General features: G+C 39.0%; 1 protein-coding gene across 4 annotated transcripts in view; it reads left to right on the top strand.

Annotated features, from left to right (window-relative positions):
* The first annotated feature begins 4,507 nt into the window (after window positions 1-4,507).
* Window positions 4,508-23,175, top strand: part of OCIAD1 (OCIA domain containing 1) — a 32,559-nt gene continuing 13,891 nt past the window's right edge. The window contains exons 1-4 of one of the 4 annotated variants that reach the window (XR_005833462.1): window positions 4,508-4,728; window positions 6,026-6,088; window positions 6,920-7,000; window positions 14,438-14,491. Coding sequence is in view for 3 of the 4 variants with exons in the window: in XM_040625170.1 (XP_040481104.1) it covers window positions 6,031-6,088; window positions 6,920-7,000; window positions 14,438-14,491 (193 nt within the window). In the remaining variant the exon portion in view is untranslated. The remainder of the gene's footprint in view (window positions 4,729-6,025; window positions 6,089-6,919; window positions 7,001-14,437; window positions 14,492-23,175) is intronic. The other 3 variants (XM_040625170.1, XM_008701463.2, XM_040625169.1) reach the window with 3 other exon arrangements.

Here is a 23,175-nt window from a genome sequence, read left to right as displayed (position 1 = left end):
CTCTCTCTCTCCTTAGAAATTCTACACATGTCCCAACTTTTTTTACATTATGGCAAACACAGAAAAATGACAATATTTGTGCTATTCACTAGAATAAAGTGGAGCGGATTGAGGCATCTATATTGAGATTGTACACACACACACACACATCTCTTTATATGCTTAGGTATATATCTATTTACAGCATAACTGTGATTAAAAATAAAATACAAAATATAAGGGAAGAGAATAAAATAAAATACTGACTCTATCTGAATAAAAACTGAATATATCTTTTAAATTTGAACTTGCTTCTCTAAATGTAACTTTTAAATAGTAGGTTTAAATTTGAAATGGCCACACAAATTTCCTTTTTAATGATTATCTCTTTGAATTCTTTTTTTTTTATGTTTATGCACTTATTTTTAAGTAATATCTGCACCCACTATGTGGCTCGAACTCACGACACTGAGATCAAGAGTCGCATGCTATTCCAACTGAGCCAGCCAGGTGCCCCACCTCTTTTTTAAAAAGTTTATTTACTTATTTATTGTTTTAAAGATTATTTATTTATTTAGTTGAGAGAGAGAGAGAGAGCAAGTGAGCAAAAAGGGGTAAGGGGCAGAGGGAGAAGCAGACTCCCCACAGAGCAGGGAGCCCAATGCGGGGCTGGACCCCAGGACCCTGAGATCATGACCTGAGCTTAGGGCAGACGCTTAACTGACTAAGGCACCCAGGTGCCCCTATTTACTTACTTATTCATTTTAAGTAATGAATTCTTAATAGTTCTCATCGATGAGAAATTTTGAATGTAATAATCTTTCAATGTTTACAACTGAAATTTTATCTAAAGACTCTTAATAGTTTTATCTTTAACAAATGTAACACATAAATGACTGGTGATAATCCAAGTGAATTTTGAATCCAAATGAACTTTTAGATTTTAAGTATACCAAAATTACAATGAGCTCTAATCTGCATTGTTTGAGCAGTCCACCTGCAGCTGACCTGGACATCACAAGTAAGATACATCAACTACAAAAGGCCAGACATGTTGAATTAATTTGAAGACTGAGATTTGGGGCTGCTCTTTGGGGCTACTCCCTGAAACTACACCCACCAGAAGCCCCTGTCCTGTCTCCTTGGGTCTCCATCCTGCTAGCTGTACCTTAGGATGCCTGCCATGCTCCTTGTGCAGTAAGAACATATCCCTGGCAGCCCCAAGAGCCTTCGCCCATGAGGGGCAGCAATGTGCCCTTCAACTAAATTTTCTGCCATTTAGGGTAAAGAGCTGAATGCTGCCCACCATTCTCATCAACTGTGCAGTACACAAGAATGCCATTAGACTTTATTCCATACTAGGTACCCTTCGAGGACCTTAAAGGAGGTTGCTCAGCTCTGCCCACAGCTCATCCCAAAGGCTGAATGGATCAACAGCTTGTGGCACACCTATAGCATATTCACAGAACACCAGTTGGAAAATCTGCCTTATGACTTCCTTTCACTGGACAACTAAGCTTTGGGAAAGGGCAGTCACACTTTTTTCTATATTATACCCAATCACTCTTTTCTAAACCCATTGTTATCTAGGGATGAAACTACTTTCATAAAAGTTATAAATAATCTTGTTGCTACACTAAATGGATAGTTCTCAGTCTTTATCAGCATTTGACATGAGTGACTATTCCTTCCTTTTTGGAACATTCTTTTCCCTTGGCTTCTGTAACATTACATTTTGAGTGATAAATGTGTTGAGCAGGGTGGCTCAGCCGGTTAAGCATCTGATTCTGGCTCAGGTCATGATCTTGGGGTCCTGAGATCAAGGTCCATGTCGAGTTGGGCTCCCTGCTCTGCAGGGAGTGTGCTTGTTTCCTTTCCCTCTTCCTCTGCTCCTCCCTCTACTCGTGCTTGCGTGCTCTAATAAATAAATAAAATCTTTAAAAAAATTTTTTAAAAATGTGTTGAGCCTGGAAAGTCTATGGTGAACAAATAAGACACAATCTCTACCCTCATAGAGCATAAATGGAAATATGCTGAATAATAACTGTGATTATGGAATTTCAAGACTTCATCTGAAAAGACAAACTTTTTCTTGACACTGAGATTAAGAAGGAACTTATTACATGGGTTTCATTCTAATGAATTAATGAGTACCTAAATAGTTCCTTTATAACTTTTTAAAGTTATGTCTAACAAGTGGACATTTCTTATGGTGACATTTCATCAAAGATCTTACCTCAGTGCAGGTAGTTTGAACTCAGTTGATTTAATTTAAACCAAACAGATTGATTTCTGATGATCTCACAGTTCAAAATTAAAGCACCAAATTTCTCAATTTGCTAATAAATCCTGGAGCCTTATCAAATGCGAATCAGCTTCTAGTAAGACTTTGGATCTTACTCAATTTATGTTTGAATTCTTTGTTGCATCACCCAAGTTACCAATAGACTCGATAACCTCTAAATGCCAGCATAGAAAATGACAGTTTACTTTGAATGTTTAGAATCTTATTTGTTTCACAGAAAGAGCACCACATCCTTTCATCAATAGAAATCCAACTTATTGACTTGATTGCTGAGAAATACATGGGCTACAGAAAATATACTCATCAAAATACTATGTGTCATGTGTTAGGCCTGTTTCAGTAAATATAAATATGATAGAACTGGATTCCAGAATCTTACAATCTAGTTAGAAAGCAAAGATCAGAGTTTGCTTTAGCATAAAGCTTACCCAGTATGTCTTTTAATTATGTTTTTTTTTCTTATAAAAATGTACTCGATGAATTCATTTCAGAAATATATATTGATATCATACTAGGTGCCAATCATTTTGATGCCAGACTCCTACATTCATAGATCTTTTATTTTAGTGAGTGGAGAGAGAAAAACAATAAAAAACCAAATAATTGTTCTAGATCATAAGTGCTATGAAAATAAACATGGTAACATGGAGAGTGATTGAGGATCTAATTTTAATTGGATGATCAAGGAAGGCCTCTTTGATGTAGTGACATTAGCTGCAACCTGAGACAAGAAGCCATGTGAACACCTGGAATAACAGTGTTCTAGAAGAGAGAACAGCAAGTGCAAAGGCCCTGGGTCCAGGCTTAGCTTAGCATGTCCCAGAAACAAAATGCATATTAATTATACCTTAGGAGTATAAACATTTATCAGCCAAGGTCTCTGTCCTAAAAGAGTTCTGTAACAGAGATAGACATAAGCAAAAAGATCACAATACAATGCAGAACTACACTGAAATGACAGATGTACAAAGAAAAGAGGTGCTAAGAGGGAGGAGTGATTAATTCTCTGGGCTGTGTTTCAAGGACGGCTTCACAAAGAAAGTAATCTAAAAGAAGGATTTTGAAATACCAACAGAGTGAACCAGGCAGGGAAAAAGGTTAAGCTAGGGAGAACAGCATACAGGGACTGTGAGTGCAAAGGACTATAGGCTGTGTTTCTTATTGAACACTACAATACAAGAAGTGAGGCTCAAGAGGACAGAGGCTGAGAAATGCAGGGTTCTGTGCATGATGGGAACAATCAAAAGGCTCTAAAGAAGGAACCACAGGATTGGATTTATGTTTTAGATGGATCACAGCAGGCTGTCTCTCTTAACTATGCCTGTGTGAGAATAAATATAGGGCAGCTCTATAGGCAGTGAAAAAGGTGAAATGAGGCCAGCGGCAGAGGGGCTCAGAAAAGAGGTAAGAAACCAGAGAGGTTTTTAGGAGTTGATGAAACAAAAACAACCAAGTAGAGCTAATTGTTCGCTGTTGACTCACCAATAACTTTCAGTATCCGGCACATAGTAGGCACTCAATAAATACTTGTAAAATAAATGAATGAATCAATGGTGGCCGGCTGTGGCAGCAGATGTCTGATGAACAGAAGTCAGGAGGCCCGCATTCAAATATAGACTCTTCCATTAATAAAAAACCATTGAGTGCTTGTCTCTATTCAGGCGTGTTGCTTTGATCCTAACAACCCTATGAGACAGGTGTAATTTCCATTTTTTTAGAAGAGAAAAACCTGAGGCTCACAGAATGTAATGCGTGAGGTTCTAGAACTAGTCAGCAGCTGGACTCAAGACACCATGACACATAGCCAAGTGCGCATGCTTAATAATTACTTTCTATTAGTCTTAGAGGCTCAAAGAATGAAACAGATCATGTAAAGCCCCAAGCCAAAAAAATCCAAGTTAAATCGGTTACTCTTAACAAGGGGCTTAAAAGAGGGTTCTTGAACTTTCCTGTCAGCGAGTCACTGGAAGACCACAGAAGCGCGTCACAAGAGCCTGAAGCCAAGCCTCCCACAGCGCTCAGGGAGGGGGCGGGGCGGGGTCGACCGCAGAGGTGGCGCACGCAGCCGCAGTGCAGCTTGCTAGCGCCGCAGCCTGGGGGAGAAGCGAGGAGGGAAGGGCAGAGTGGGGCGGGGCACACAGATGCAGACGCTGGCGTCCAGTCCGAGGCTGCTCGCGTTTGGATTGCGCAGGGAGGTCTTGACGTCATTTCCGTCCGTAGGTCGCTAGCGCTTCCGGGTTGCGGTCATTTTGAGCCCGTATTTGGGTGACTTCTTGGAGGCCGAGTGGCTGTCTGCTCCCCACCCCCAACTCCGCCGTGGTGCCGCGTACCTGACTGTTTCCGCGCGGTTTTCTTCCTCCTTGACCCTTCTCGGGTCCCCTCCAGACCTTCTGCCCTCGATCGCCCCTGCTCGCCGCGCCGTCGCTCGCCGCTATTGTCCGGAGGTGGGTGAGGTGACGCAAAGAGCCTACATTCCGCCCCCCACCTGCCCACTCACCACCTCCGTGCGGCCAGCCGCTACCCTGCGCCTTCCGCCATTTTCCCGATTGCGAGGGTGGGCTGATCGCCCGCGGGCTCTCGGGCTCCCGAGTGATTTCGTGGTGACTAATGTGTGTACCGGGGTGTTGCAGGCTGGAGACGCAGATATATTGTGGGTATGCAGTGCGGGAATCGGCCATAGGCTGACAAGGGTTCGGTTCAGCTTTTTTCTGTGGCCATTAAGAGGTTAAAATTATGTTGTCTGAAGGGGCCTTATCCGCCCTGTTGCTAGGGTTTCTAAGTAGGATGCGGTTACGGAAACTAAGGTTTCATTTTTTTATTTAATTGTTTTAGGATACAAGTAGTCTATTTAGCAAGCTCTATCCATCCATGAGTTCGTTTTACCCTATTTTTTTTTCTAGCCAAGGCCCTCAGTGATGGTTTATTGAGTGAGTGAAATACGGAAGGGCCTCAGTTGCTATCCTCACCCGTGTGTGCCATTTCTCGTTTTCATGTAAATTGTTTTTAAGATGGGAATAATGATGGTCCTGCGTGAACATTCTATAAAATAGGCAGTTATCCAGTCTGTTGGTCTCTTGAGCCCTGAGACATGGGTTAAAATGTAAATAAAAACGTATATTCTTGAAATTTTGCATTTTTAAATCTCATATTCAAAGTCTCTAGAGAGCGAGGAAAGTTTGGAGGATACAGAATTTGCTGTTAGCTCTAACCACAGGGAGAAGGATATGACGTCTTTGTTATTCAGTTTTTGTGGAGTAGCGCTTTGTGGGAGAGGTTGTATGTTTCCTGATGATTATTTCATTTTTTAAAAAATGGAAGCCCAGATATGAATTTTGAGATGTTTCTTCTTCTACTTTGGGAAATCATTGTAATTACTGTGCATATATTTCTGAAAGGACAAAAACGTAGGATAATATGAAATAACCCAGCTTCAGGAGGAGAAATATGTCCATTTCTTTGATGTCCTTTTATATCTTAATTTGATGTATCTGTTGATAAATAATTATAAAGGACCTATTTTTCAATTAAGGGACCTAAGATGAGTCAGTTCCAAATTAGTTAATAGGTCTGTTACTTTTTATTTAGGTCACTATTTTTATTATGTCAAGTACTTCAGATGTAGTAGTATTTAGTAAATATTTGTTGCTTGTTTGCCCTGTAGACTAGTAATTTTACTATACTACACCTTAATTGATTTTGGTCTGTCTAATGATTTCTAATACTTAAATGTTTTCGATGCAGGAAAAATGAATGGGAGGGCTGATTTTCAGGAGCCGAATGCAGAAGTTCCAAGACCAATTCCCCGTAACTATCAATTACATATTTATAATTAGAAGCACTTTTCTATGTAGAAAAACTCACTGCCTTGAGTAACAGCAACTGGACTGGCTTCATGGGTGTGTGACCTGTGTAGTCACACGGGGACTCACTCCGTTTAATGATCTACTGTTGCCATCTTGAATTTTTTTTTTTTAAGATTTATTTATTTATTTAAGAAAGAGAGGGAGAGCATGGGGGGGGGAGGGAGAATCCCAAGCAGACTTCCTGCTGAAGGTGGAGCCAGACATGGGGCTAGATTGCAGAATCCTGAGATCATGACCTGAACTGAAACCAAGAGTCAAGACACTTAACTGGGTGTGCCACCCAGACACCCCCATCTTGAAATTCTTAATAATTTGAACTGGTCCCAAATTTTCATTTTGCACTGGACCAGCACATTATGTAGTCAGTCCTGACTAATAGATAGTAGTACTAACTTCTCTTTGAAGTCAGTTTGCTAACAGTTTACAAGCCCATTATTCAGAGACTCTTAACTATAGGGAACAAACTGAGGATTGCTGGAGGGAAGGTGGGTGGAGGGATGGGGTAATTGGGTGATGGGCATTAAGGAGGGCACTTGATGTTATGAGCACTGGGTGTTATATGCAAATGATGAATCACTAAATTCTACCTCTGAAACTTAAAATACACTGTCAACTAAATTGAATTTAAATTTTAGAAAATGTTTACGAGCCATTTGTTTAATTCATTTTTTGAAAATTGGGTGTGTTTTGTTAATGTTTAGACTGAATTAAATTTTTAGGCTTAGCTTTTCAATGGGCATTTTAATGTTTGCCAATTTTCCTTGGTAAAAAGACATAGGGGCTGATTACATTCCAACAGAGGAAGAAAGAAGAGTCTTCGCAGAGTGCAATGATGAAAGCTTCTGGTTCAGATGTAAGTTAATTTTCTAATCAACAAAATTGACCTTTAGTACCTGAAATCATGAAAGCTTCTGGTTCAGATGTAAGTTAATTTTCTAATCAACAAAATTGACCTTTAGTACCTGAAATCATGAAAGCTTCTGGTTCAGATGTAAGTTAATTTTCTAATCAACAAATTGACGTTTAGTACCTGAAATCATTGTGATTTGTATTGAAAAAAATGGCACGCTTTTAGTGTAGTGTAGTTACTGCTAAAGGAGGTTAAGGGAAACAAATTGTACGTATTTAAAGTAATAATTTCTAGAACTTTATTCAAGACCATGAGTTAATTTTGTTGGTAACAATAATAGCTAGCATTTACTGAGTGTACATGGAGTATATAAAAGCAGCCCAGTTAGACTGATAACTAGTACCCTCACCATACAAATGAAGAAATGGAAGTTTAAAGATATTAAATGAATTACCTAGTGTTACACAGCTGGTAAGTTGTAATGTCTGGACTTGAAGCCGAGTCTGTCTGAGACAGAAGCTTGTGATTTTAACTCTTAGGCTTCTGACTATTATATGATAAACCCTAGTTAGTTTCCACCTTATCATTGTGAAATACTGTTACACTTCTAGCTCCTTGTACACTAGGGACCTTGTACACTAGGGACCTTGTACATGAAGATTTTTTTTTTTATACAGGGAGTGTTGAAAGCAGCATAATAGAATCTTACTTTTGAACAGAGTCCTGAAGTTGCTTCATCTGGTCACTGTAGTCCTTTCAGATTAAAGTAATTTTTTTTTAAAGATTTTATTTATTTTTAAGAGAGAGAAAGAGAGCACGGGCACAAGAAGGGGGAGGGGCAGACTCCCTGCAGAGTGGGGAACCTGAGGCAGGGTGTCATGGGGCTTGATCCCAGGACCCTGAGATCATGACCTTAGTAGGAGGCAGACGCTTAACCAACCTAGCCACCCAGGTGCCCCTCAGATAAAGTAATTCTAAGAAAAGCAAAGGAATTTTAGAAAGGGAAGGGGCAGCTTAAGTAATTAAAGAAGATGTAAATTTTCATCAGTTGGCCTGGCATTTATGCTTATGGTGCTTGGAAGATAAGTTTTATGAGATGTAGTGTTTGTCGTAAAGTAATATTTCATTATAATTGAGACAAAGCTAATACTTGGAGAAGGATTAAGTGCATAATGGCAGTAGGAATTTTAAAAAGGGATAAATTAATTGGAGTTGATTTAGCTAAAAAAGACCTTATCAAACAAATGAGACTTAACAACTAATAGGACTTGAGGTAAATGAAGGAAAATGGGGTTGAAGGAGCATTTAGATGAAAGGAGTAGTGAGCAAAGACAGTCTACAGTAACTGATCTCTCCTGGAGCCTTGAGGCTGAATTGATTGGAATGGAGGTCTTTTGTTGGGGGTAGAAAATAAACAATACCAAGAAGTTAAAGATTTAAAGACAGTCTACAGTAACTGATCTCTCCTGGAGCCTTGAGGCTGAATTGATTGGAATGGAGGTCTTTTGTTGGGTAGAAAATAAACAATACCAAGAAGCTAAAGATTTGATTCATTATATACTTTTAGTTCTGTGGCCAGGGGGTTGGTTTGCAAATTTTTAAAAGGAAGGTTAGGTAGGAGTGTGCAGGATGGGTTAGAAGGATGAGAAGTTACGCTTTGTAAAGTCTGTTGGGAGGTTTTGGCAGTAACTCAGGCATAGAGTTGTTGAGATGTCATTGAATGTAGTGTCATTTGGACTGCAGAAGATGGGGTGGCATTGGAAGATTTTTTTTAAATGATACATAACAGGATTTTTAAATTAACTAACTATAAGGGGTATTAACTTTCAAGATACCCATCTTAGGAGACTAGTGATGACATTACTGATTGAAAGATATTTAATCAGTAGGAGTTATTGTTCGAAGGAGGAAACTAGTTTGGACACTCTTTCCTGGTACAACATTTGATTGCAGAAGATGTGTAAGCAACTAGAGAGAAGCAAAGGTGTATGTGAGAAATGAGGGTTGGAGGTATAGTTGTATTGGTGAATTCAGGGAATTAAGTGTAGGAATAAAAGCATAAAACTGATAATATCTATCATGTGGTTAATATGTAGGAATGGTAGAATACATGACAAAAGTTTGGGTGGCATTCATGGGTAAGGCAACAAGTGGTACTAAAAGAATCAACATAGACCAGAAAGATAATAGGAGCTCTCATATAATCTTGTGCATTTTATCTTCCATTCAAATATTCAGACTTACAGAGCTTTCAAGCTAGAAAGAACCTGAGTAAGCATTAGATGATGATGGACATATGCAGGTGAGAATAATTCTTTTAGATCCATAGTCATCATGGACCAGGGACCTGTAAAAAGTTCTCATGGCTCATAGTTTGGGAATAATTTCTCAGGGAACTCAATTGTACTCTGGCAACAGATCTTTTATCTTTGTGGATTTCCTAGAGTAGACAGATAAAATGGTCTATTTTCAAGTCTGTTGTTGACACAGAATTAAGAAGACAAGTCTGGTGGATAGGGGTTTGGGATCATTGTACTGTTGGGCTCATGGCCACATAGCTACTATGGTGTCTAGATTAATTTCTGGCTGATAAGTTTAAGCTACTGTACAGGTTTAACATTCTAAATAGCTGTAACAGCATAATCCTAAGAGTATTGAAGAGCAGTGATCAATAGGCAGAGTACTCATGTATGCCTGACTATTAAAAGTAGGACATGTAGTATATGAACAATAGGAGCCTCAGTAATCCTGTGTGTTCAAACAGACTAATCGCGGGGAGCCTGGCTGGTTCATCCAGTACAGCATGCAACTCTTGATCTTGGGGTTGTGAGTTCGAGCTTCACGTTGGGTGTAGAGATTACTTAAAAATAAAACAGATTAATCACAAGTTAGAAAGTGTGCAATAAGGAGAGGCTAAAACGCAGCTTATTAGTTGTATAGTATATCTGGATTACTGGAAAATTACTGAATAACTTATATTAGTACATTAATAAGTAATGATTACTTTTAAAACAGGCTAGGTGTTGCATATTGCAGTAACATCAAGCATGGAAAACACAGAACCTTGGCTGTAACCACAGACAATAGGCAATTCAGCATAGTGTTATCAGGAGAACTAATAGTCGTGTATTAGGTAACTTTGTACATTAACATTTGTATCTTCACATAAGGATGTGCATGTTTACATATGTTAAATATGCAGTATGTTAACTTCATATAAATGAATTAATGGAATCCATGTTACTTTGGAGAGTATCATCTTATGTCCATTGATTTTAAAAAAGATGTGATGAAAGTAGGAATGAGTAGAAAAACTACTTACTAAGGTAATTTTTACACATTTTTTTAGATCTATTAAATATATTCATCTTGGTTTAAAATTAGATTTGATCTAGGGTTCATTCTCTTCAAAGTAACTTGTTTATTTCTACTTTAATCTACTTTCTTTTCATTTTAAAATATAACTATGAAGGGATCTTATTTCCATTTCTTGAAATTGTGGTCCTGTGCACTAACCACAAATCGGTTATATCTGTGCCCATACGTATAGGTAATGAAGGAATCTACATAAAAGCATCAGTTTAATGTGTATTACATATTACAGTAGTTCTCAACCTCTGGAATTACTGAAAAGGTATATGAATTCATATTGGTTTTATGCATCGTTTATAGATTTTGTGAATAATATACATGTACTACTGGTTTTTTTTTGTTTTTTTTTTAAGATTTTATTTTTAAGTAATCTCTGTACCCACCATGGGGCTCAAACTCACAACCTCAAGATCAAGAGTTGCACGCTCCACTGACTGAGCCAGCCAGGTGCCCCTGTATACTATTGGTTTTCTAATGAGACAGTATAGTGATTGATGAGTGTAGACTCTGGTGCCTGTCTGGATCCCAATCCTAGCTCCATCACTTAGCTTTCAGATTTTGGGCAAGCACCTGATGTCTGAATGCCTCACTTTCCTAATCTATATGGGGATAATAACTCATTTCAAAGGATTATTGTGGGGATTAATTCAATTTATTTTTTAAGTTTTAAGCTCTGTATTAAATGGCTATTAGTGCTACTGTGATTAACAAAAGTTTCAGTTGAACACAGTTATGAATTTAGAATAGCATGTTGTTGTAAGAAGAGAAGAGTTTAAGGAATTTTAGGGGTCCTCATGTTGTATACGGTTGGGACTGGGGTCATAATTCAAAATAGCTTTTGGTCAGCACTATTACTGGTTTGCCTAAGGAAACAGATTATTTAACAGACACTGAGATAGGAGTCACATAGTGCAATGGAAAAGGCCATGGATTTGGGGGTCAGGAGACTTGGTTTAGTCCCAGCTCTACCATAAACTACCTGTGTTCTTTGTTTGTTCGTTTGTTTTTAACATGGATTGAGAGAGCAGAGCGAAAGAGAGCGAGCATGAGTGGGGGGGGCAGAGGGAAGAAGCAGACTCCTCGCTGAGCAGGGAGCCTGACACGGGGCTCTGTCTCAGCACCCTGGGATCATGACCTGACCCAAGGCAGCCACTTAACCAACTGAGCCACCAAGTGCCCCATCTATATTGCTTTTGAGTACATGACTTATTTTTTCTGAATATCAGTTTACTCTGGTTAGAATAAAGACTAGATAATCTCTGAAGCTGTTTTAGTTTTATCATTCTCTTTTACTGTGACACAATACATGAGACATGTTAGTTCTAATCCATTATCTTTTATAGCATGAAAAGAAGTCAAGACTTGATTTAATAAATAAAGACATAGTAGTGAATGGCATAACTAGTACTAGAATCTTCTTAACCAAACTGTTACTTTCTGCATTTTACCATTTTGACCTAAGGACAAAGTGAAATGGGAACAACACTGTCCATTGTAGAGATGACCAACTGACTCAACACCTTTTATCCTTGTATGATTCTTCATTGCTTTATGTTTGCAATCCTGAATCAAGCCGAAGGGGGAAAAATGATAACAAATTATACTGATGCTATAATGAAAAGGGACTCGTCCTTCAAAAAACCTTAAATGTTAATACATACAGTATTTTAACCAACCAACCTTAAAGAAAGCATTTTTCTAGCAAAAGTAAAATCCATTCGTAAGTAGTAGACCAAGGATTCAAACCTTGGGGTTTCTGCAGATTGTGTCTGATGGCAAAGCTAATGCCCTATGCCAAAGTTATGGATTTTAATCATGAGATCTCTAATAATTCAAATATCTTAATTACCTTAGTTCTTGAATTGCTCATATGGTCTAGACCAGAGTGGAGCAAACTATAGCCTAAGGGCCAAATCTGTTTTTGTATGGCCATGAGCTAAGAATAGTTTATACATTTTTATTTTTAGATGGTTGAAAAAAAAGAATATTTTGTTACATGTGAAAATTACATGAAATTCATATTTTTGCATCCATAAATATTGATTGGAACACATCTGTGTTCATTTGTCTACTGTTGTCTCAATGCTTTTGCTTTAAAATGGCAGTTGAGTAGATGAGACAGACCTGTGGCCCACAAAACCTAAAATATTTACCATCTGGGTCTTTACAGAATATTTCCCAACCCCTGGTCTGAAACTGTGCCGTCCAATGTAGCAGCCACATATAGTTATTTAAATTCAAAATAACATATAGCAGAAAGGATACAAAGCAAAATCAGCAAAAGGAGAGGAGTGTGGGATAAAGTCCATAAGAGACCAAGTAGACCAGGCACGGGCTTTCAAGACTCCTCTGCTACTAGAGTCACACACAAAAGGACATGGTAAATTTCTCCAGCTATGAGTTGCGATGTGAGTGAAGTGTTACCGACCAAGGAATCTCAGTAGAGACTCAGTGCCTGGGGTTTTTACTGGGGGCTGGTCACATACACTCAGCCTAGCAAGCACCAAAATTCCAGACTCTCAGAAGGAAAGCAGGTGTTCAGCTTGTATTTGTATAAGCAGTTTAGGCACAGTGAGCCACTTATCATTCAGGTCAAGTTTTATATCACTTGTAGGGAACTGTTTACCAGTCATGTTCCCACAAATCAGCTGAGGACCTTGTAAGGAGGTCTTTTTAAGGATAGCAGCCTCCGGGCCCCTATTTTAAATCCTTTTTGCACACTACCTAATTGGAAAACACAGATAGAGACTAGTCCCATCATTACAGGAAATTCTATCGGACAGTGCTTGTGTAAAAAACAGTGATTTTTAATTATGAGTACCTTTGAGATTATGATGGAGAGCTTTGGATTTTTCACTCTGGGTTAATATGCATATATATGTAGATCTTTTAAATTAAGTATTGTTGACACAGTGTTACATTATGTAATATTTTCACTTAGTTTTAAGGAATTCACTGGTTTAGAAGAAAGAACTTTAGTATTTAAGATATATATTTGTGTATTCTTGCCCCGTCACCATATAATTGTGGACAAATACTTCCTGTGTTTTGGTTCCTACAGCGTACTACAGAACTTAAAAACTTGAGATCTGATATCAGACAATTAGAATCTGGAACTGCCATTGAAGTAGCTCTGCGGCCTTGAGCAAATTACTTAACATCTCTGAGTTTCAATTTTCTTATCTTTAAAAGGGCAGTAATTAAGAAAAAATACCTCTACCTTAGAGATGCGGTAAAAAGTAAATGAGAAAATGTACGTAAGGCACTTAGCATCGGCCATGGAATTTAGTAATTCAGTAGTGGCTCTTACTATTTGTAATAATACTTCTTGCCTCTCATTTATTCCCCCTTACTCTAACTCAGAAATGACTTTTGGTCCCTATTTAGTATGTTGTCTTAAATGGTGATACTAATGAGTGGCTCTTTTAAAGCCAAATCTAGATGGTTCTTGAAATACATTGTTTAATGTATGTAATATTTACTTTAATTTAAAATGTTTTTTTTGTATTTCTACTATGTGATACAGCTTTTATTTTTATTTTTTTAAGATTTTATTTATTCATTTGAGACAGAGAAATACAGAGAAAGAGCATGAGCAGGAGGAGAGGCAGAGGGAGAGGGAGAAGCAGACTCCCTGCTGAGCCAGGAGCCCAACATGGGGCTCGATCCCAGGACCACGGGATCATGACCTGACCCGAAGGCAGACATTTCGCCATCTGAGCCACCCGGGCATCCCTATAATACAGCTTTTAAAAATGGAAAAATCTCTCTTTTTTAAAAGATTTTATTTATTTGAGAGAAGGAGAAAAAGTATGAGTGGGGGGGAGGGGCAGAACAAGAAGCAGACTCCCTGCTAAGCACGGAGCCCCACGTGGGACTCCATCCTAGGACCCTGTGATCATGAGCTGAGCCAAAGGCAGACGCTTAACCAACTGAGCCACCCAGGTGCCCCGGAAAAATCTTTTAAAGATCTTCCTAGATGGTTATACTGATACATATTTATTCTAATGAACTCAGACAAAATCTTTTCCTTTTGTTGATGTTGACAAGTTCTTTTTCCTTCTTTAGCTGTGCCCTTGGCTGCAACAAGTATGTTGATTACTCAAGGATTAATTAGTAAAGGTAAATATTTAAACTTCAAATTTATTTGGCGTTTTGGATATCATTATTTTTTTATGTTATTTTCCTGATTTTTAGATAAAGTGTCATATTAAACATGATCATTGATACACTTCTACAGTATCAGGAGAATTACGTCTCCATGGACCCACTGGCTCATATGTTGACTTGAGAATTTGACGTTCTCTGACACTGTAGCAACATTAACAATCTACAAGAGCGAAAAAAACCTGCAGAAGGTTTGCAGGAAGGTAGAGGGAAAAACCTGGTCTAGGCAGGCCATCACTATTACCTAGGATCTTGTTAGAAATGCAAATTCATGGGCCCCATCCGTGAGCATCTCTGAGGTAGGACTTAAGACTGTGTTTTAACAAGCTCCAGATGATTCTTACGCACTGGTTTAAAGATCAGTCGCTCCCTAGCTCCTTAAACCAGAACTTTGTCTTATAGTAATGGGGTTGGGAACACTTTCTGTCCCAAATTCTATTGGTGTGAATATTACAGTGCCTTGCTCCTATGTAACTAATTACACACATGACTAACTGAAGCAGAAATTCCCTTTTTTTAGTTGCAGATACATTGTGATATAACTGTTCTCAGATAGGGTGAATCCCACTGAAAATGTTAGAACCTATAACCTATAACTGTAAAAACTGTACGAATTTTTTTGTACAGCTAAAATCTTCCTGGATTCTTGTCACCATTTGGTGATTATTTGCCTTGTCATCAATGGCACTTTATGCTTCTGTGATTTCATTTGCAAAAGTCATACCATGATCAATGATGTTGTTCCAAAGTGTTCCTTTGTGATTGTAAGGTCTGAGCCTGGAGCCGTAACAGTAGAATTCAGTAATCCATTTTTTGTTACTTATTTTTATTATTTTTTAAAGATTTTATTTATTTATTTTTAGAGAGTGTGTGTACATCCATGTGAGTCGAGGGGAGGGGCAAAGGGAGAGGGGGACAGAGAATCTTAAGCAGGCTCTACACCCAGCGTAGAGCTCGACTTGGGGCTCAATCTCATGACCCTGAGATCATGACCTATACAGAAACTAGGAGTCGGACACTTAACTAACTGAGCCACCCAGGTGCTCCTCCATTTTTTAGGAAGAATTGCTGAAAGTGATTTAACCTAGTTTATGGAATAATGTTTATTATATATTATAATTTTGTCAGAGTTGTTACTGTTGAAGTTTTGATAATTTGGAATAAAAATATAAAAAAGAACATTGAATGATGTGTTATTCATGTAACTATTTCCCAGGATTAAGGGGTTTTATTATTGTTAAGTTGTATTGAAGATTTGTTTTGGATGCAGTGTTCTAATAAAGTCAGTCTCAAAAAAAGAAATTGGGAAGACTTTAGAAAAGGAGTTCAGAATCCACCAAGACATTTTGCATTTAATCAGGATGCTTAATATTTTGTATATGCTTTCATCTACAGTGTGTCATACTCAACATAGACTTAGCTGCTCCATCACTACTTGTTCCCTTTCTTTCAAAACATTTAAACATGCCCAGGTCTGTTCTAACTTGAAAATATAAAAAAGAAAAATCTTCCCTCATATCCCTTTCCAACTGTTCCCAGCTGTCTTGGATTTGAAGCCAAACTTCACAAATGAGCGTTTCGCTTTGTACTTCTTTAAACCCATTACAATGTGTGTGAAAAGATTTTGCATATGTTCTGACGTTTACCAACACTTTAAAAGTTTACCAACACAACCTCCTTATTGCTTAAATTCGATGGGCGGTTTTTGTCCTTGGTGGTTATATGACCTTAACCAGTCTTTGAAACAGTTCTCTTCTCCTGGCTTCCATGACAGCATATTCTGATTTTTCTCCTGCTGGCGGCAACTCCATTTTTTCGTGTTTTCTGAGTGTCTAGTATGTACTATACACTGTTTTTGGTAGATAGCACTAAAAGACAAAAATTCATGACCTCTTGGTACTTAATATTCTAATGTGGGTTTTCATCCTCCACTTGTATTCTTCAGAGTTCTGCTTTGACTTTCAGTCTTCAGTCTGTATAAACTATTACCCAGTGATAATGTGGGCTTTAGGACAATTTATTGCTTTAAAACCCCTATGATTATCCATACCCTACATATCTGCTCCGGAACCATATTCTGCATATCTTCACATGGATGGTCCTCCTTACAAACTCTTCAAACTGACTGATTTCATCCCAAACTGAATTCATTTCCTTCCAAATCAGTTTCTCTGTTGTCCCCATGTCTGAATGGTATCACTCTTCATCTAGGAAACTGAGGCATTATCCTTAACTTCTACCCCTTATTTGCCTTACCCAATGAATGTTCATTCTAGTCCAGCTCTTAAATATCTCTGTAAACTGTGTACCTCCATTTGCACTGCCACCGTAATTAATGCAACCATCTGTTGCCAGGAGTATTGAATTAGCCTTCAACAAGTCTATTTGCCTCTATTCTTGCTACTTCCTCTTAGGAAACGGGCTATCTCTGGCACTGATCAGAGGGCAAAACTGTAAAAACTCTGTGAGAGCTAAAGAGAACATCTTGTTTACGGTTATATTCCTACTCTTTAGTATGTAGTGTCTGTGTTGTAAGTGGTCTGTAACTATTTGGTGACAGAATGAAGGAACAGTTCTTTTGAATGAAGGGAGATATTGTTACCATCTTCCTTTTTCTCACTGCAGTTGTGTAACTGAAGCTAATATCGTAACTTAGTTCTGTTTTTATACTTCATATACATGAAATCCTACAATTAAGTATTCTTTTGTATACCTTTTCTCAACGTTGTAAGATTCATCCAGTGGCATGCTAGAACTGGCTTGTATCACTTCCAGAAAGCTGATTGTTAAATTTTCAACAACTTGGCAAGCCAGTGTTTAAACCATTGATAGCTTGAAATTGGTCATGGTGCAAGTATTCTCTCCATGGAAATTGACCGACATTACAAATCAGAGCTTTTTATTTGGAAAGCTGGTTTTCTAGCACATCACTAGATCCATCCACATTGTTGCATGTAATTATAGATTACATATTCTTGTTGCTATATAGTTTTCTGCCGTGTAAATATACCACAGCAGTTTATCCATCCTGTTGTACATTGGCAATGAGGTAATTTCTAGTTTTGACTATTACAAATGGTTCTGCTATGAATACAGCATCTTTTGGTAGACATTTTGCTGGGTCATAAATTATGTATATTTTCAGCTATGGTAGATACTGCCCAACGTTCTGAATTGTTTGGACCAATTTATACTCTCATACCAATTTATTAGTAGAGTTCTGTGTGTCACATTATCACCAACACTTGCTCTTTTCATGTCCTTTGAATTTTAGCCATTGTGGTGAGTGAACAGTAATACTGATTGTGGTTTTAATTTGCAGCTCCCCAATGACTAATGAAGTTGAGGACCTTTTCTTTTGTTTATAGCTCACTTGAATATATTCTTTTTTGGTGAAGTGTCTGTTCAGTTCTGTTGTACATTTTTCATTGGATTGTCTTTTTCTGTTGGTTTCATGAGGGTTTTCTATATCTTCTAGAAGTGAGTCTTTTGTCAGATGTATATATTGTGATTATTTTTTCCCACTGATTAACTATAGTTCTTAATATGATAGAGTATAATTTATCATTTTTTTAATGAAATAGATTGATTTTATTCACCACCATCATTTTTCCAAGCAGAGAGATTCTTTTCTTTTCTTTTTTTTTTTTAATGATTTTTTATTATATTATGTTAGTCACCATACAGTACATCCCCGGTTTCCGATGTAAGGCTCGATGATTCATTAGTTGTGTATAACACCCAGTGCACCATGCAATACGTGCCCTCCTTACTACCCATCACCGGTCTATCCCATTCCCCCACCCCCCTCCCCTCTGAAGACCTCAGTTTGTTTCTCATAGTCCATAGTCTCTCATGTTTCATTCCCCCTTCTGATTACCCCCCCTGAGAAGTGGGATTTAGATAAGCAGAGAAGAGGAAATCCTTGGGTTCTGATACAAGGAAAGCTGCAGAAATGAGAAAACGCAGGGCTAAGTGATGACTTATTGCTAGATAGTCATTACCCAGGTCATTAGCAACACTGAATGCCAGGCACGAAAGTTGGACCATTGCTATTCAGGCCCGTGCTTCTCAAGATTTTAGTGTTTGTTCTCAGCACTATACAACTGCCAGATAATCACAGTGACCATTTTCAAGACTCCACCCAAAAATATTTGGGGTTGCTTAGAAAAGATTGGCTGTAGAGTATCTACAATCTTAGTAAGCTGGCACTAGCACCTCCCTCCCCCAACACACACACATATTTCCATTTCATGGACTACAAAACACTGGTGTCCCTTGACAAATGGTTTACACCATGGGAAGCAGGAGCCACGAAGAGCTTTGGAAAACCCCAATCAAAAGACACCTGATAGAGGAAGAAGGTGCTAACTGTATTCTTCAGATGTCAAATGCAGAGTCAGAGAAGAGTCCTACTACAGCTCTGCCTCAGGGCCTCGCCTCAGCCCACATTGTTACTCCACCATCTTGTTACTCGCTTCCCATTCCACCATGGTAAGAAATTTAATGAAGCACCGGGCAAATAATGATTATCTTTGATTCCCTTTTTCTGGCATCAATCTTTGGTATAGCCTTTGGACATGTCAGTGGAAGGGACAAGCTCAGAGTTTAGACAAACTATTTCTTCCTCCTTACGCCCACATCAAACAGCCCATCCACTGGGTTACACTCTTCAATGGCCAATTAGGCACCATCAAATGAAAATGCCATAGTATGCACTGTCCAGCCCCCTAATAATTTAATATTCTCCCTATCCTATAACATTCCTTTTGCTTATAGTTTGTAAAAGTTTCTGAAAATATTCTGAAAATATATGAGTGTGATAATTTCCATTATAAAAGGAATTCTAGAATATAAAAATATTATAGCAAATCCAAATATAAAAACATTATAGCCAACCCTGAACTAATACCATGGTGACTGTTAAAATGATGTACTTTTCTAAACAACAACAACAACAAAACGTTAGCAGATAGCATGCCATACTGAAATACGGTATATCCATTTTAAACCACTTGGGCTTGAGCAAAAGAGATGAAGAAAAGCTCTGGGTTCCGAATCCCTAGGATGTCACCGGGGCCCAAGATACACCACTACCACCTTATGCCACCCAAACAAAACACACTGAGAAACCCGAACAGACACTTTCTTAAGAGATACGTCTACAAACACTTGAAGAAATAAGGCTTTAAAATCTAAATCTTGACTCAGTATAGAATGCAATGGAAAAACATTTTAAAAGTAAAATGGAATATATTAAGCTACCAGAGTTGTTTTCAAAGAAATAATGAGAATTTAAGGGAAAACACAAACATAAAGAATTCATTAAAACCATACACTTCACTCTTTGCTCTTTCATTAAGAGTACAAATTAAAGCACATCCATTCAACGTTTTAAAAAATAATTGACCTCTAAATGTGAATTCATTTAGCTGCTTCCAATGCTGTGGTCCGTTTGAGGTAAGGAAGTACAACGATGAATCCTAATGTCTAAAATGAAAAAGGAGTTGAATTATTACATGTTCAATTTTCATATCTACTGAGTTATTTACAATAACCTCACATAGATTCTAATCTAGAGTTGAAATGTGAAACCTATGAAAACCAAGGACTTTCACTTTTAATGGTCAATGCAAAGTTGGCAAAAGAGCAAGAGAATATCTTTAAAGGAGCCAAGGTATAATTTATGTGTCAAAGTGACAACTCTCCCCTCTTGGACGATGGCTGTCAATACCGGAAGCTGGTATTGCAAGAAGTGGGGACGGTAGAGATAAAGAGTCTTATTTGGTGTGAAGGCAGCTTGTCACGTCCTGTGCTTGATTTTTTTCTCATGTTGAAAGACGATATGCCCATTTGGAGAAAGCCTATTTGAAGAATACTGTGGTAGATGAAATGGACATACCAACATTTTATAAAAGCCACTAAGATTCACTGTCACATTTAATTAGCATGATCCCCAAATGGTACTGACTGAAACTTTTAAGAGAAAACATCTTGGTAAGGACAGCATTTGTGATCATTTTTATTGCCAATGCAAAATCCCTCCAAAAGCACAGAAAAAGAATAGTTTCAGAACATTACTTTACAATTGGTATTTTGCCATTGGCTCATCAGTGTTTAGCAAGAGAAATGTATTTTTCAGTAGCTCTGATAAACCAAAACAAACCATGGTAACCAAAGGGCTTGGGGACAAAATAAACCTCATCTGAAATTCTTAAAACACATTTCCTACTGTGACTGTCCGCAGACTTTTATTAGAACTCTCAAGTGTCCTCTCAATGTCCTGGCTCCTCATGTCTCCTTGTCTCTACCATCCCTCCCTAAGGGCCCCGTTGAATGCCTCCAGCGCGGTGTTGGGTGCAGGAAATGATCTCTTGCCCGTGCTGTCCTGGCCCTGCCCTGGTTCCACAGTCCCGGCACGGAGGACTCCACGCTGGGTTCTGCACTCCTGCCTGTTCCTTGTGCCATTTCCTGGTCAGCCCAGGGAACCAGGGGGGTTCACATTTCCCCTTCACCCCATCCCAGGCTAGAAAAAGGAAGCCTGTATTGACACTGGATAGCCTTAACAATAGATGGTCAGCTGCCAAGGATGTGTGGTAATAATGACAGAGCTGCTTTAGGCAGAGCTCTTTTCTTTCTAGAAATCCCAAAGTAGAGCTCAAAGCCAGAACGGTAATCACCAGTACTGGCTAAGGTGCCCTCTTTCTGCCCCACGGGGTCTTCTCCAGTTTGCTACAGGCCCCAAAGGTCCATCATTATACAGTCCTTCTGTTTCAGGGAAGGAGTGCTGCTGCCAGGAAATTACTGTTAAAATGTTAACTATTTCTCATGAAAGGGTTTACTGATGAGTTTGCATTATAGTTGCAATTTTTTTTTAAAGATTTTATTTATTTATTCGACAGGATAGAGACAGCCAGTGAGAGAGGGAACACAAGCAGGGGGAGCGGGAGAGGAAGAAGGAGGCTCATAGCAGAGGAGCCTGATGTGGGGCTCGATCCCATAACGCCGGGATCACGCCCTGAGCCGAAGGCAGATGCTTAACCGCTGTGCCACCCAGGCGCCCCTATAGTTGCAATTTTAAAAAAGACAGACTGACATGCAAATCTGTAACAGAATTAAGAGGCAGGGAGAGGCGGCTAAAATACGCCAGGCACTTACATACCATGTCCGTGAAACTCTGAAGTCGATAAAGGTTGCTCCATTTTACAGGCCATGGAACTGGGTTTCAAAAGATTATAGGAGAAAGGTAAGTATCCCAAGAATAAGAGGAGGGAGCAGCCAAGGTGAGGGTCCACAAGGCGGTGTCCTCATTCACGGCGAGGCAGGGGAGGCAGGATTGGGTCCCCGGGCCCCAGACAAGGTTCACGGAAATTTAGAAGAAAAGACAAAAGAAACAGCGGGTAAACTGGGTGTGAAGTTCAATCACCATGTTTCTGTGCCCCTCTGCTCCAGAGCTGCTCCAAGCTTCCCAAACGTAAGCATGTGGTTAAGGAAAATCCCCATTTCCCTTATATATAATGCCAGGAAAGTTCAATTAATTAGGAGATACACCTAGCAATGACCATTATCTTGGTATATTAGTGCCTCACACATGGTCATTAAGGTTTTCCAATCATCTTTTAATTTCAGTGTTCATTCATACAATAGCCCTTTTGATTGCCCAAGCAGGGAGCTCCTACTCAGTGAGAAATTGAGTGACTTGCCCAGGACAGAAGGAGAACAAAGCTCTGTGCCTGGACCCACGGTCCGTGTTCTTCCTCCAGCACTGCCTTCTCCCAAGTCAACACGGTTCTGCTTTCACTACCTCATCTTTATTTGTCCCATTGTTAAACAAGGAAGGGGCCAAATTCTCAAGGGACTAATCACAAGAACAGAGATGACTAATTTCCAAATAAGTGGTAAGACTCCTTGCTTAGGGGCTCTGTACAAGCCTTCTGTAACGCACCTGCTGGGGGAGTGTAAACCATGCTGTTCGTTGAAGATAATCACGCTAAGCATTCCCCTGATCTCTACAGGAAAACAGAACTCACACCATCAAGTTATTTACCTTGTGCTAGGCTCCCTTCTAGGCCCTTTCCAGATACTATCTCATTCAACGCTTACAACAACTCCGCGAGTAGCAGTAGTAATTATCTGCATTGTGCAGGGCAGGATACTGAGGCAGAGTGATAAAGGAACTTGTCCAGTGGCCTACATAAGTAAATGGCAGAGCTGAGGTCTGAGTTCAGACAGTCTGGCTCCAGAATTCATGCTCTTAATCCATACATTATGGCCAGAGGGCAAACACACACAGGGCATACAGAGACAGTGCCTGTTTTCCTAGAAAGCTCCATTTTTGTCTAACAGGAACCGTATGGAAGGAAGCTTAGAGGTTCTAAATCTTTTTGGAGTTTCTGTTATGTGCAGGCACCATGCCAGTGATGGGAAAACTGTGATGTTCACAGCACGCCCAGGTGCCCACAGAGTTCTGAGTGGACATGCCAATGTGTCGGCTGAACTAGGATGGTTCTACCACTTCTGTAAAGCTCGAATCCAAAATCCTGCTCCCAATTTATGGATGTATTTGCACACACCTTCCCCAGCCCAGCTGCTCTGAGGACAGGGGAAAAAAAAAAAAAAAAAAAAAAAAAAAAACCCCG

Source organism: Ursus maritimus, unplaced genomic scaffold (assembly GCF_017311325.1).
Source record: "Ursus maritimus isolate PB19 unplaced genomic scaffold, ASM1731132v1 scaffold_8, whole genome shotgun sequence".
Lineage (NCBI taxonomy): Eukaryota > Metazoa > Chordata > Mammalia > Carnivora > Ursidae > Ursus > Ursus maritimus.
Note: the sequence above shows the minus strand (reverse complement) of the source record. Positions and strands in the feature narration are given on the sequence as shown.